At 44.5% G+C, this 16,014-nt stretch overlaps 1 protein-coding gene across 1 annotated transcript in view; it reads left to right on the plus strand.

Annotated features, from left to right (window-relative positions):
- Window positions 1–16,014, plus strand: part of BBS7 (Bardet-Biedl syndrome 7) — a 1,778,061-nt gene that overhangs the window by 1,599,083 nt on the left and 162,964 nt on the right. The window contains exon 15 of the mRNA XM_044061529.1: window positions 8,587–8,751. Within this exon, the coding sequence (XP_043917464.1) occupies window positions 8,587–8,751 (165 nt within the window). The remainder of the gene's footprint in view (window positions 1–8,586; window positions 8,752–16,014) is intronic.

The following is a 16,014-nucleotide window of genomic DNA, read 5'->3' on the forward strand; positions in this document are numbered from 1 at the left end:
AGGAGCCTGAGCACTGGATCGTAAGCTTTGAAGTGGTTGAAGACTGATACAATGCCATATGGAAAGGAATAGAAGGAATATGACTACACAGATCTAACATTATGGTAAGTACATAACTTGTATTTAGAAACACTTTATTAGAATTTTCTTCCATCATTGCACTAGTGCTAAGACCTTTGTGCTGATAACACAGAGATAAAGTCTTCTTTTTAGCCATTGGATTGTAGCAAACCTGTCTGATGTAGTTCTTGGTGGCTTTTGTACCTGTTGACATTGAGGTATTCATCTAGCATCACATCATCATTAAATCATGAGCTTTGGAATGCAGGTGGAAAGCTTATCAATACAAATTTTCTAATGATGAGATTATTGCTATAGTTCTGCAGGCTCTATAGCACCTCTTAAAACCAAAACTATTGGTAAATAAGTTTTGCCAACCAAATGGTTTTGTTGTGCCTAAAAACGCAGAAGGAAATGTTCAGCTACTTTTATATAGAAAACTGATCCATATATGAGAATGTGCCACAGTGTTGTTACATTTTTATGTCTGTTCACATTCTGGAAGAAAGAATAGACTTTGTAGGGACAAAACTTAATCTGTTCACTGTCAAATAAAATGTAGATCTGATCTTGTCAATTTTCATTCATTCCTCAACATGTGGGTTTGTATCTGACCCTCAGATCTAACTCTGCTCCTTTTTACAGCTCATGGCCTACTACAAACTCTCACCCCCCCCCCCCCGTACCTCAGATCTACTTTGCCGCGTTCATGTATGGACATGGTCGCTGTCAGCTCTCGAACATTGTAGTGAGTTTCAGAGCATTTTTTTTTCAATTCAAACATCTTTTTCTTATATCTGTTCTTGTAAACTAGTATCCTTTTATAACTTCCCTTATCCCTATGTGTTTTTCTAGTGTATCTTGATACCATTGCTGTTAGTTTTTTTACAGCTTCCGGTAATCTTTCCTACCATTGTTGGTATTTTTTCCTTTCTTTTGCTGTGAATATGGCTGAAAAATCTTGTGAAGTCAAAAAATGCAGATAGAGTGGGCACAAGTTTCCATTGTCTGACTCACATGACTCTTCTATGTATTGCATGTGCCCTGCCCATTTGGAAGTCCCTTGTGAGATTTGCAATTTGTTTAATCCTAGGTCTTTAGTAGATAGGAAAAACAGGCAGATTTTGAAGGGACTTCTACCAACTAGTTTTTCTTAAGCACTGGCTGGAGCTCATCACTCCAAGGCAGGCCAGAAAGAGTCGAGGAAACAACTTGCTGACCCTTCTGGATTTTCCAGTACCTCTTCAGGTCCAAGCAAGGAGTTGGCCTGGAAGGTTTTGAAACAGTCAGATCTGAAGCTCAAATCCTCGGATCCAACAGCTTTGGACACTAGGTTTGCCTCTTCGGATCCAGTTCTCTCGGAGCTGAAATAGCTCCCCTGGACACGTTAGGCATCCTGTTTGGTGGAACTGGTCTCCTTTTAGCTACCTTCCCCTTCTTAGAGAGTCACTGACTCTCAAGATCTCCCTCCTTAGCTTCTTCTTTCCGTACTTCCAGGAGTCTTACAGAGGTGGATGTAGATAGAATGATGAGGAAGTTTCTCTCTTCACAGATACAGATGGGAATTCTCCTTGGTTTTACCACTTCAGGTCTGGAGACCTTCACCAGTGTTACTCCACCAACCCTGGCTCCTTCTCCAATCTGTCCTTCAATTTTAGAGCCTTTGGATTCAAGTTTTCCAGGACTGTTTTGGATCCAAAGATGGTGATCTGATTCCTTCTCTGAGTGTTGAAGCTGGATGACTCTTCCTTCACTGCCCCTCAGAGCTTCAGCAGTGGACAGCTGTGCTCTGACTTTTGTCAGGGGGAGCCGATAGTTTAGAAGCATGTTTTCTTGGCTCCATCGACTTCCTTATCCCAGGGTATTCTGCCTTTGAGGTATAAGAGAAAGTATTATCTTCCAGAATTCAGGCAGTTCCTCCCTTCTTGGATCTTCCAACTGATTCCCAGATGTCTTTGTGCTGTGAGCCTCATCAATGTAATACACAAGGACAGCCGGCCCAAAATCTCCAGGCCAACCAACAGGGTATCCTTATTTTGTCTGGTACTTCTCCGGAGCACCCTACAGAGGAAGTCTCTAAGGAAGAGAAAGTGCAAGAGGAGGCACTTAGACTCCCCTCAGAAGTCAATCACAGAAGATACTGATTTCAATGAGGGGAAAGGGTCCCCAAGATCACCATCTGATGACATCTCCTTTGGAGACATTTTGGAGATCCTTAATCAAAGGGGTGGTTGGTCTACAGATAATCCTTCCCAAGAGCAATCACTATTCCTGGAGACATTTGGGTCTGGCCCATCTACTTATAGTGTGACTCCTCCCACCAACAAACTCATTGAGTTGATCTTTTGGTGGGTATGGAAGGAACCTGATTCTTTTTATCAGAGTCCCAAGAGACCCAATAGCATCCTGGCATCATCCAAGGGAAAGAAATTTGGAGCAAGGGAGTACCAGTAGATGCCATGGTCATAGCAGCAGCCACAAAGAAAGAACTTAAGCAGAGTTCATCACCTAATCCCCCTAACAGGGAGTCTAGGGTGACCTGTCCCAGAGACTTCCCATGTTTTGGAACAAGATACCAATCTACATTAGGCAGAGCTCCTCGCTAACACTGTTGAAAACAAACCTTGACAAGTGGATGGGAAACAGAAAGTTTACCTCAGGGATCACTTCAGTGGCTCTGCTGGACAGAGGCACATGGAACTAATCTAAGGGGGCGGCGAAAGCCAACACATTCTGACTAGGCTTATAAATGCTTTTCGGCAGATAGCCTAGTACCTACCTATGAACAGATTTGAGAAGTGTGTTTATGCTTCACTGGCTTTCTCCCTTAGATAGCTGAACTATTTAGTGCACTTTGCTAGACTACAGAAGGATTTGATTAAAGAGCTCTCCAAATCCCTTTCAGAAGCAGTAACTGCTGAGGCACAGACTTTTGTTGCATCACAGTTGGCTACCTTACAGTCCATTATTAATTTGTCTATGAGGCTAATTTCACATGCAGCTAAAGGTACCTCAAGGGTGACAGGTTCAGACATTTCCATTAGGAGGCATGTCTGGATGTACCCGTGTGATTTTTGTCATTTGTCAATGTTCTTTGTGGCGATGTGAGGTATTGCAATCTGTACCAGCAGAAGTAGGGCAGTGGATATGTAACATATGTCTGCATAGCTACCTGGAGTTTTGAAAGGATTATATGTTATTTGTGTATCAGATTGATTTGTACAGGTGCTTGTGTTGAAAATGTGTTTGTAAAATTGATTTGTTAAAAAATGTACCAACAGTGGGTCCTGCTGGACAGAAAAAGAAATGTACCTGTATGTCAGACTGTATGTTAACTAGTGAAATGAATACATTGTAACGGAGGGTACTGGAAGAGAAGAGGTTAATCAAAGCCCCAGCTAACTTTCAGAAAATATCCTGAAATTAAATTACTTAGTTTAGGCCACAAATATTGTATGTTACAGTTCTGATTGCAGCCAAAGATGAAGCGCGTGAGAGAGAAAGAGAGAGAGAGAGAATGTTCTGCCAAGTCAAAGGAAAACAGCAGCTCTAGAAATAAAAAAGCTGCTAAAAAAATAGTCATCCAACAGACCACCCCAGACCAGAAAATGTGCAGAACGTACTCGAGATTCTTTTTCGTGGCAAAGAAAACAGGGGACTCAACATCAATGCTGGATCTCAGCAATCTGAACAAATCGGTTTGGTATGCAATGTTCTGGATGGTCATAGTTCAGTCCATTTTGCCCTTTCTGCACAAGGATGATTGGATGTGCTCAGCAGATCTTCAGGATGCATACTATCACATAAAAATAAACAGGCGATTCAAGAGATACCTACACTTCCAGCTGGGAGCCAGTCATTACCAATTTAGAGTACTGCCCTTTGGCCTCATCACAGCCTCCAGGGTGTTCACCAAATGCATGGTAGTAGTAGTAGCTCACTTGAGACTGCACGGTTTCCAAGAGTTTCCTTACCTGGATGACTGGCTCATTGCTGCTCCTACCAGATATCTACTGATCAAGGCAACGGATTGTGTACTCCAGTTGTGCTCTCACCTAGGCATTACAGTCAGTCTCAACTAGAACCAACTCAAGTGCTAGAATTCATAGGAGCCTTGTTCAACATTGTATCAATGACAGCCTCCCTTCCACTGCCAAGGATACAAACTAGAAGATTTCACATCAGAAAGATAATTCAAAACTTTTTACTGTCAGCTGAATGATTCTACAGGTGTTAGAGTCAGTGTCTGCTGCCATAATTCTGGTACCATTGGCAAGATATCATATAAGAGTTTTTCAATGGACCCTGGCTATTTTGTGGTCCATTATGTACCAGTCTTTGTCCACTTAGATCAAGCATGCAAAAGATATCTCAAATGGTGGATTTGCTCAGATCAGATATTACAAGGCCACAGTGACCACAGACACATCCCAATTTGGGTGGGGGAGCATTTCTTGGGAAAGACAGTTCAAGGCATTCGGTCCCCAGAAGAGGCCAGCACACATATCGATGTCCTAGAAATGAGAGCAGTTCTCCTAGCATTGCCGGCCTTTCAAGACTCATTCCCTTCAGGGACTACTGAGATTCAGACAGATAATATGGCAGTAGTCAGGAGGAACCAGAGCTTACCCCTTATGTCGAGAAGCTCTGAGAGTGTGGGAATGGGTGATCTCATCCAGTTGTTTTCTGATAGCAACTTACATTCTGGGGAAATCCAACATGATAGCAGACAAGTTGAGCAGGTTCATTCTATTACCTCACCAGTGATCTCTGAACAGGAAAATTGAGGAAAATATATTTTGCCAATACGGCCAGCCGTGCTGCAACATTTTTGCATCCCCACTCAACAACAAGTGCAATAGGTTCTTTGCCCTGATTCCTCCACAGGGGGAGTCACTGAAAAATGTTCTTCTTCACAATTGCCCCCCCCCCCAGTCTCCTTTATGCTTACCCCTCAACTCCTTTAATACCCAAATTTCTTCAGAAAGCATTTTGATTGAAGAGCACAGTCATCCTTATTATTGCCCCTTATTGGCCTCAACAGATTTGGTTTCCCTTCCTCTGACCTCATCTAATTCATCCTCTGTGGATCCTGGATCCAATTCCAGATCTTCTGTCTCATCCAGTAGACATGATTCATCCAGACATTTTGGGTCTAAAGTTGTCTGCATGGTTTCTCCAGTTCCATTGATGGACAGGGGAGGAGAGCCTGGGTTGTCTATCACATCCTATTATCTTCGCACAAAGCTTCCACTAGGAAGATTTACAAAAGTAAATGGAAAAGATTTGTTGTTTGGGCTCAACAAAAAGACATAGACTTTCAGCACCAGTACCCAAGGTTCTCGAATTTTTGGCTACTATTTTTAATGAATAGGCTAGTTCTTCAACAGTTAAAGTACAATTGACTGCTATTTCTAATTTTCATGTTGGAGTTGGCAATTCTTCCTTAGCTTCATTGTGACAATTTAAGGCATTTATTAAAGGAACCTTTTTACTGAAACCCCCCTTTAAAGATCCTACTCCACCATGGGATTTGAACCTAGTCTTACAAGCCCGGACTCGAGCACCATTTGAACCAGCTGCTAAATGTGACCTAAAGTTGTGAACTTGGAAAACAATATTTTTGGTAGTTATTACATCATCTAGGAGAATTTTAGAATTGCAAGCCTTATCCTCTAAACCCCCTTATTTGACTTTCCATAAAAACAGAGTGTCTTTACCAACCAACCCATCTTTTCTTCCTTAGAGGTGTCAGGATCCAACATTAATCAATCTATCAACCTTCCAGTCATCTTCCCAAATTTCTGCAACAAAGGGGAATACATTTTGTATTTGTTGGACATTCACAGACAATTACATTTTTATCTGCATAGAACTGACAAATTCAGAAAATCAGATCAATTATTTGTCTCCTTTTCAGAATCGAGATTTGGTAAGCCAGTTACCAAAATAACCTTAGCCAACTGGCTAAGTGATTGCATTTCTTTTGTTTATATTAAATTGGGTGTGTCCTTGCCAAACCCTCCAGATCCATGGCAACCTCTTCAGTATTTCTGTCCAGATACTACATGGATGATATTTGTGCTGCAGCCACTTGGACTAATCCTCATACTTTTATTGCTCATTATAAAGTCGATCAGGTCTCTATGGAAAGAGCAGTCTTCAGCTCAACAGTACTCAGGAATATCCTTTCTTAGAGTCTACCCTGTATTTAGGTAGCTGGGGACTCCATCCCACATGTTGAGAGGCAAATGAAAATTCACATCAGGTAAAGAAGTTATTTTTATTCTTCCTCACCTCCCCTCCCTCCATGCCCCTACCTTTTGTGGTTTTTGACTTCATGAAGGAGGAGAGGAAACCAGAGGAGCCAGTGTTCCTCTTTTTGAGATCCAGATAGTCTTTTTTCTCTTATCTATACATGGTTGTTTAGAAATAAAGAGCAACAAGCAAGATCTGAGGTAAGAAGGAAGAGGACCAAAGCATTATGGGTAAAGGATGAGCTCAACAGTTTACAGTAGGCCACTTATGTGGCTCTGCTTGACAGGGGCATAGGAAAATCATTTTGTTGGGTGGCAAAAGCCAGGGTCCCATTTGGCTAGGCTTATATAGGCCCTAGGGCCAATAGCCTAGTACCTACCTATGAGTTGGATCCAAGGGTCAGATCCAAACCCACATGTTGAGGAAGAATGAAAATGGACAACACAGACGGAACATTATGGTGAGTACATAACTTCATTTTATACCACATTTTACTTTGTCCTATTCAACAGAAGGATGTGGGTAATGAATTCATTTTCAGTTATTTGTGATGGGATGCTGTAATCTCTTTCATTCCTTCTGCTCTTCCCTTGGATTTTCGCATATTTTTATCTGGCTGGCCAGATTTCATTCTCTCAGCAGGATTTTTTTCTCATTCTTCAGACTTGGCCATTCCAGAAATGATTCCATTCTGAACAGTGATGCTCTAGTGGTTTGGTTGGATCTTGACATGATTGTCAAGTGTAACAAGACAAATCCAAAATTGCAGCATCAAGGAAGTTTCACTTCTCCACAAGATACAATGATTTGGAGTTAGAATGAATTAGTTGGGGGATTGCAGAGGGTTCCCCATCATGGCAGAGGGGTAAAGCTCCTACCACCCACAAAACAGTGTTTTTAGTTCTCTTAATTGAAGATTAATACCACATAAGTAATTCACCTGTGACAAATCGTCATTTGGCATATATAACCTTTGTGGATGAATCTGTGATCTTCAATTACTTTGGGAAGGCAACATCACTGCATGACCTGATTAATTTAATATTACCATTCCAACCACCTAACCTCCCATGAAGATTTCAGTGATCTGTGATAGTGATACTGCCAAGAAGCTCTCCAAGGTTTGCTTATACAAGTCTGTTTGTTGTGTTGTAACATCTGGTTGACTAAGTCCTCAGTTATTTCACCACTAATGTGTCTTGTCCTTTGATCTTTCATGATTTGGTAGAATACAAAACTGGGGGCCAGTATTCCTGATGAAGTTGATTGGATTTTCAAGGACAGTCTTCAATATAGGCCTCTTTTGAAGAACTCCTCCCCTTCTTTGTAATTTGAACTTAATAGCTAGCATGTTATCCCATAAGCAGTTTGTATCTCAAAGCTGCAGACTATGGAACAGTACTTTACCTTTCACAAAGCACTAGTATCCTTTAAAACAAAACCATACTTTTTTCTAACAATCATTTAAGATGCCTTCTTTCCCCGTGCTAAGAGACTGAGTTGTCCCATTTAATAAAAAGTCCAAACCTAGTTTTGGCAGTTCTGTTTCACAAACAGATGGCTATAGTACTTGGTCAGCCAAGTTTGCAAAATTCATCAATATTTTCTTTTGTAAAAACTGATAAGTAATTAAATGTTATATATATATATATATATATATATATATATATATATATATATATATATATGTATATATATATATGTTTTGAGTTCTTGTGTTCCTTAGTACTTAAGGGGAAATGGGCTCAAGAGTGAAAAAAGGAAATGACTGGGGTATCTTTTCTCCAGGTTGGATTTGCAAATTATGTAGTCTGCTCAACTTATCATAACATACTGTGGACCACTGTGCTTTGTCAAGAACAATGGAGTCATAAAAGACTGAAAAGGCACCAGAATTACCATGGAAAAATATAAGTCTGTGTAGTCCAGGTTGTTGATGACCCCAACTACAGTATGAGGTTCCAGTCCTGTGAGAATTTACTAGTAGCTTTCTTTTTTATTGTTAAAATATGTGACATCACTCAAGGCTCCATAGTTGTAGATAGTGTTTGTTAAATATTCTGATTTGGTAACTATGAGAGACTGACTGCACATATGGAAATATGCTGTGCGAAGGTCACAAAAGGAATACTAATGGTACAATAATGTTTTACAGCTTTGCCTCTCAGGTAAACAGACATAATTATGTTTTTAAATTGAAAATTCTGTTTTGTTTACACTTATTTCAAAAAGCTGTGAGTAATTTTCTCCCATTCATTGACTTTTTAGGCCAATGAATACATTGACGCTGACTGGACAATTTAGTTTTGCTGAAATCCATTCATGGGTGAATTTCTGTCTTCCTGAAGTCCCAGAAAAGATACCAGTAGGAGACAATGTTACTTTCTACTTTGAGAATACATTTTTGGGTACAGAGCTGGAGTGTACATACAGGTAATACAAAAAAGCAAATATACTAATGATGAATTTTGAGCAGGAATCATTGTGATTTTTAACACAGCAGTCATAATTATTATTTGTTTGATAAATGAGTGAATTGATCATTCCACATTACTTTAGCAAACATCAGGATTTTGAATTCTATATACAAAACACCAAACACCTACACCAGAATTTGAATGCTGATATTATTTGTAGGGGTAAAGCACCCCCAGTACCTTCCTTTAATGTAGCTTTGGCTCCTGTACCCTCTTATTTAATGTTTCAGTGCCAAAGTTGCTACACCTTCAGAAGGAGTGCCTTTCTGCACTTAATGGCACTCTCAAAAATGTTCATCAAAACTGTTGTATACTACTTACTGAGGTATTTAAGGCTGTGACACAGGCCAAAAACCAATAAAGTATCAAACAGTTTTGAGCAGAGTATTAAAACTGAATAGTTTAAATGACAAGCCTATACAGAATTTATACTTACAACTAATAAAACAGTAAGATTAGAAGGAAATGTATTTTAAAAGTACTCAGTTAAGTAGTAAATAATTTTACATTTAAAGCACTGAATGTTAATAAAACTACACCATTCAGTCTGGCACATAACGCAGTTTCCTAAACACAGAACATGTTACATTGTTTTGCATTATTTTGTTTCTTATCTTATAGATCTTCTTTTAGAATAATCACTCTAACAGAAAATCAAATCATTTAGGTTACCCCTTCTTATCCTTGATTTTCCTCCTAGACTGCAAAATCAGTTTCTTCTGTCTTTCCCTGCACTGCTCTAGTTATGCCATGGTGCCTCTTACTGATCTTACAGATGGTATAGTTTACTGTTCATATCTTCTCACCATTTTGAGAGTTGTACATTTTCTGCCTGCCTGAAGCAACTTTTATTGCGCAACTTGAACTTCTGATTTCTGCAGTTGATTTTGATTGTATTTCATCTTCAAATTTAATGTCCTTGTTTGCAAAGGTTTGTCTACATAGAAGCCCATAAATAAATGCAGTGACGTGCAGCGGTTAACTTTGTCACATTACAGCAAGAGGTTCTCCTGTTCGATTCTCGGTTGGGGTACCTTCTCTGCAGAGTCTGCATGTCCTCTCTCTCTGGTCACATGGGTTTCCTTCAGGTGCTCTGGTTTCCTCCCACTTTTCAAAGACATGCAGTAGGTGGATTGGACACTCTAAACTGGCAATAGGTGAGAAAGTGTGTGCAAGTGAGTGGTATGAATGAACTACCATGGCAGGACTAGCCATGTGGCAGTGTAAACCTTGGCTCAAGATGATTTTCACTGCTGAACTGACACCCCAACCCCATGTTCAAAATGGGAAAAGGGGTTGAGGATGGATGGATGGATTAGACAAGTCACCCTCAAGATTTTCACTTGAATGTTTGTTCTCTTTTGGGCTTAGTCACAGTGTTAGAGTGTAATACTGCATAGAGTTAACAAGCTAAGAAAATCCAAAGGCAAAAAACATTGTCTTCATTTCTAAGAGAATAAAGACTAAAGTCTTTGTTGAAAAAGTTAAAGAATAAGTATACAGTTCAGCTAAAAAGTCTGAACAAGTTAAGAATCTCATTCAAAAGGGTACTGAATTATTTTCAGAAAAATCTCTTCAGACAGATTCTGGGACTCCTTATCAGTTTTTTTCTCCAAAGGCCAATACATTCATTTTTCTGACTCCCAGTGACAGGGAAATTCTTTTGTTATAGTACATGAAGATCTTTAATCAACTCTGTATCAAAAGTTAAAAGTGAAAAAAAAATATCTTTCACTTCCAACGAAGGTACAGTGGTGGATGGTCCATTAGATCATAGAAGTTCTAGAGCCTGAGAAGCAGTTTCCTGGTAAAGAGCTTCACAAACCAATGATCTGAAGTAGGAGATTCATTTGTCTGCAACCTGTGGGTTATGGATCCGATATCGGATCCGAACCGGCATGGTTTACCAGCTATGGATCCAAGCTCTCAGCTCCTCCCCTCACCCATAATACCCTGCTCTACCCTCATGACCTCAGAACTCGTTTGTCGCGCATGGTGACCAGATTGTTTTTCCAGCTCTCCAGCTAAGTGATAGTTTTCAGCATTTAAATTGTAAAATTTAAATAATTTTTGGTTGTTTTGTATGAAAGTGTAGGTTTCCCTTTTGGTATTATTACTTTTTTTTAGAGTTTAATCTAAAATTTATATCCCTCCCCTCGCTGGTAGCGTAGTGTGTGTGTTGGGCCTGTGAGTGATTTTGTTTTAGTTACTTTCCTTAGTTATAGTAACTGTTGTTTGTTAGCTTGGGATGTCTGAGCAGCCCAAGGCTATTTTTTCAAAATGCTCCGAGTGTGGCCATAAGCTTTCCCCAGCTGATGGCCACACTCGGTGTGTTAAATGCCTGGGGGTTGAACACCTCACATCTGGATGTTCCATTTGTGCAGGGTTCAGCCCCAGGGCATTGAAGGAGCGGAGGTCCAAGCTTGTTTTGGCGGGCCTTTTACCGCCGGACTCGGCTTCGACCTCCGCTCCTTCGGGGGTAACCGTCTCCACGGTTATTCCCTCTGCGGCTCCCCCTCCTCCTCCTGGGACTCAACCTCCCGCTTCTGGTTCGGAGGAGAGGGATGCTAGAAAAAGGGACAGGAGGGAGAAGCACCATAAGCGGCGGGCCGAGACCTCTGTTTCGGCCCCGCCAGCCAAGCGGGCTTCTCCCCCGGCTCCATTGTCGGCTCGATCTCCTCCTCCTCGGCTCCGGTCTCCAGTGTGTTTTTCACCGGGACCTGAGGAGGAGGAGACCCGATCTCCGTCGAGGCTATCGAGGAGGCACTCAAGGCCTACCTCGGTAGCCTCGTCGAGATCTACGTACAGCCTATCGGATGCTGATCTGGACCGGATGATGAGAAGGTTCATCCAGGCCCAGATGCAGATGGGAGTGCTCTTGCCTCCCCCCCCCTCTGGGGGGGAGCTCGACCCCCTTTTTCAAGCCGATTGCTCCTTCTCCGACCTGCTACCCGGGTTCTGAGCAGTTGGAGCCGAGCAGCTTCGGAGCCGGGGGTGGGTCGGCGCCGATAGTACTTGGTACTTCGGATCCGACCCTGCCCTCGAGTGCATCGGATCTGACCTCTCGGAGCCTGGATCCGAGCCTCGGATCCGGGGGATCAGTGCTCCTTCGGCGCCGTCTGTGTCGGAGCGCACTGTCCCTTCGGATCCGAACGCTTCGGCGCCGGCTCCGATCCACTCTTCGGATCCGAGAGGGAGCCGATTGTCGGATCCTTTGGTCAAGGTCGGCTCCCCTTCGGCGTTTGATGTAGTGGAGAGGGCCCTGTTGAGGGTCTCCGGACCCCCGGCACTTGTTTCGGCTCCGTCCCGCGCTCCCTCTGCACTGGGTCAGGCTTCCACCATCTGGCCCTTGGGACAGCCCGCTTCTATGCCCCAAGCTGTTCCACTGGAACAGGTTGCTGCTTGCGAGGAGTCCTCTGACAGCCCCCCAGAGGATGTTCCTCGCAAGCATACATGCAAAAGGAGGCACATTGACTCCCCCGAGTCTCTCACGGAAGACACGGATTTGGAGGAAGGGGAAGGCTCCCCACGGTCACCCCCCGAGGATGTCTCATTTGGAGACATCATGGAAATGCTCTGTATAAGGGGGGGTGGTCTGCCCCCAAGTCTTCCTCGGACGAGTCCGTGTTCTTGGAGGCATTTGAAGCGGGCCCGTCTACCTCTTGGGTGTCCCCTCCTGCCGACCCCCTGGTGGACCTCATTACCACCAGGGCGTGGAAGGAACCGGACACCATGGAGCCAATTCCTAAAAGGCCCGACAGGATCCTCAGCCCTCCGTCTGACCGTGCCCATTGGAGTAAGGGGCCTCCGGTAGATGCTATGTTGATGGCGGCGGCCACCAAGAGGGAACTTGCTCAGGAGAGTCCCTCAGTTCATCCCCCGAGCAAGGAGTCTCGGATGATGGACCGCTTGGGGAAGCGGATGTTTAGTTCAGCGACCTTCTCGGTAAGGGCGCTGAACTACCTGGCACACGTCATTAGGATGCAGCGAGATCTCATTAAAGAATACGCTGCATCTCCCCCAGAGTCCATGGCGGAGGAGGACAAAGTGCTGCACTCCACCCGCATGGCCACTCTTAGATCAGTTACCAATACCTCTATGCGGCTACTCTCCCATGCCACGGAAGGCGCCGCTAGAGCTGCAGGGGCAGGTCTAGTCACTAGACGTCAGGCCTGGCTCCGACATTGCGATTTTTCTGAGCCCTTCAAAGCGTCATTTGCGAACTTTGATGGTTCTGCCCTCTTTGGCAAAACCGTTCGCGACACTTTGACCCAGAGCGAGAAGGACGGGAAGACACTGTCTGCCATCGGAATCCTCTTCTCTGCACCCCAGAGGCCCTATTCTAGGAACCAAAAGGGTCAGAAGAAGATGTGGTTCCGGAAGTCGCAGCAATCCCAGCCTGCTCCGGACAACCAGTCCTTCCGTGGCAGAGGAGGACAGGGAGGACGCCGCCCTAGAGGCAGAGGGGCTCCCAGGAACTTCGGGTCCAGAGAACCCTTCTCTGAACGGCCCGCGCAGCAACCCTGAGGGGTTGCCCGGCTGCTCCACTCTGGAGGCAGTCGGGGGACGTTTTTCGGGGCACCTAGCGGCATGGGAGTCCATAACATCAGACCGCTGGGTTCTCCAGATCATATCCAGAGGATACCGCATTCCCTTTCGTCACTTACCAAAGTTGAAGTCCCTCCCAGACGTTCCACCCGGTCAACGGGAGGCCGCTTTGGCAGAAATTGGCCATCTGCTAAAGAAAAGAGCCATCCAGCCCGTCCCCCAGACCAGATCGGATCAGGGTTCTACTCCAGGTTCTTTTTAGTGCCAAAAAAGACGGGGGATCTAAGACCAATTTTAGACCTTTCTCTCTTGAACCTGGCAGTCCCCAAGGAAAAATTCCGAATGGTCACTCTGCAATCTATTCTCCCCCTTCTGGGAGAAAATCACTGGATGTGTTCTATAGACCTCAAAGATGCATACTACCACATCCTGATGGACAGGCGCTCCAGGAGGTTCCTCCGCTTCCGGCTGGGAGCCAGTCACTACCAGTTCCGGGTCCTTCCCTTTGGTCTCACCACAGCCACCAGGGTGTTCACCAAAGTATTAGCAGTGGTAGCGGCCCACCTGAGGCTTCAGGGGGTGCAGGTCTTCCCCTACCTGGACGACTGGCTCCTTACCGCCCCAACAAGGCATCTACTACTATTGGCGCGAGACTCCTTTCTCCATCTTGCTCCCATTCTGGGCATTACAATAAATACAAAGAAATCCAACCTGACGCCCACACAGCTCTTAGATTTTATAGGGGCCAGGTTAGACACAAGGAGTTTAAAAGCCTTCCTCACTGCGGACAGAATTCAAAATCTGCAGCTCCAGGTGCGGGCCATTCTCCACTCAAGTTCTGTTCCGGCGGAGTTGGTCCTGAGGGCTCTAGGGTCCATGGCATCTGCTATAGCACTTCTTCCTCTTGCCAGGCTCAATATGCGCATCCTCCAGTGGACTCTCTTAGTACAATGGTCTTACCTTGCTCTCCCTATGCATCATCCCATTGCGATCAGCAAGGCTTGCAAGCGGTCCCTCCTGTGGTGGCTTCACTCCCCAGATCTCCACGGAGGCCGCCCATTTTGTGCTTCTCCCCCTCTCGCCACGGTGACCACGGATGCCTCCCGCCTCGGGTGGGGGGGGCATTTTGCGGGCCGGACCGTCCAAGGCACGTGGAACGATTCAGAGACCTTACTGCATATCAACGTTCTAGAGATGAGAGCAGTGCTCTTAGCGTTGCTAGCACTTCAGGACTTTCTTCCCTTGGGAACAATTGCGATTCAATCGGACAACATGTCAGTTGTCTGGTACATCAACAAGCAAGGGGGAACGAGGTCTTACCCTCTTTGTCGAGAAGCCATGAGAGTTTGGGAATGGGCAATCTCCACCAACCGCTTTCTAATAGCAACGCACATTCCGGGTCGGTCCAACATCCTGGCGGACAAGCTCAGTCGCACCATTCTGACTCCTTATGAGTGGTCTCTCAATTTTCAAGTAGCGGAACGCATATTCGCACGGTGGGGAACTCCTTCTTGCGATCTTTTTGCCTCTCCCTCAAACACCAAGTGCGACAGTTTTTTCGCTCTGATACCTCCTCCAGGAGGTTCTCCAAGAGACGCTCTGGTGCATGCTTGGCCACCCAGTCTTCTGTATGCTTATCCACCCTTGCTTCTGATGCTCCAAGTTCTTCAGAAAACCTCTCGGGTGGGTTGCAGAATGATTCTCATTGCTCCGTTTTGGCCTCGACAGATCTGGTTCCCCTTCCTAAGGTCTCACTCAGTGAATCCTCCTTGGATTCTAGATCCCATTCCGGATCTAATATCTCACCCATCCTGCATATCTCCTCCGAATCTGGACAACCTGAAGCTGACCGCTTGGCTGCTCCAGTTCCACTCTTGATCAGGACTCCCGGTATTTCGTCCCCCTGTTAAGGCGATCCTGGTGGCAGCTCATAAACCATCCACTAGGAAAGTCTACAGCAGCAAGTGGAAACGGTTTTCTTTGTGGGCGGAGCGGCAAGGCCTGAATCCCTTCACGGTTCCACTCCCTTTAGTGCTTGATTTCTTAACCACTCTTTTTAACGATGGTGCTAGCAGTTCCACAGTCAAAGTACAACTGGCGGCAATCTCACATTACCACATTGGTCATGACTCTAGTCCACTCATGTCAGCCAAGTTGTGTAAAATTTTCCTCAAAGGTACTTTCCTTCTCAGGCCCCCTGTAAAACAAGCGGTTCTCCCCTGGGACCTTTCCTTAGTTCTCCAGGCCTTGACTGCCCCCCCCTTCGAACCAGCGGCTATGGTGGATCTCAAATTCTTGTCTTTCAAGACTGCTTTTTTAGTAGCCATTACATCGGCCAAGAGAGTTTCAGAGCTCCAAGCATTATCAGCTAAACCTCCTTACTTGGTCTTTCATCCGGACCGTGTTTACCTCAGGACCAACCCGTCCTTTCTTCCTAAAGTAGCTTCTGAAGCAAACATTAATCAATCCATTAACCTCCCTGTTTTCTTTCCTAAATATGAAAACAAAGGTGAATACAAGCTTCACTCCTTAGATGTTCACAGGCAACTTAGATTTTATCTAAACAGAACAGCTGGTCATAGGCAATCCGATCAGCTGTTCATTTCCTTTGCTAAATTTAATTTGGGCAAGCCAATTTCTAAAGTATCTCTGTCTTGCTGGATTTCACAGT

This window comes from Protopterus annectens, chromosome 2.part0 (genome assembly GCF_019279795.1).
Source record: "Protopterus annectens isolate FY-2018-M chromosome 2.part0, PAN1.0, whole genome shotgun sequence".
NCBI classification, from domain to species: domain Eukaryota; kingdom Metazoa; phylum Chordata; order Ceratodontiformes; family Protopteridae; genus Protopterus; species Protopterus annectens.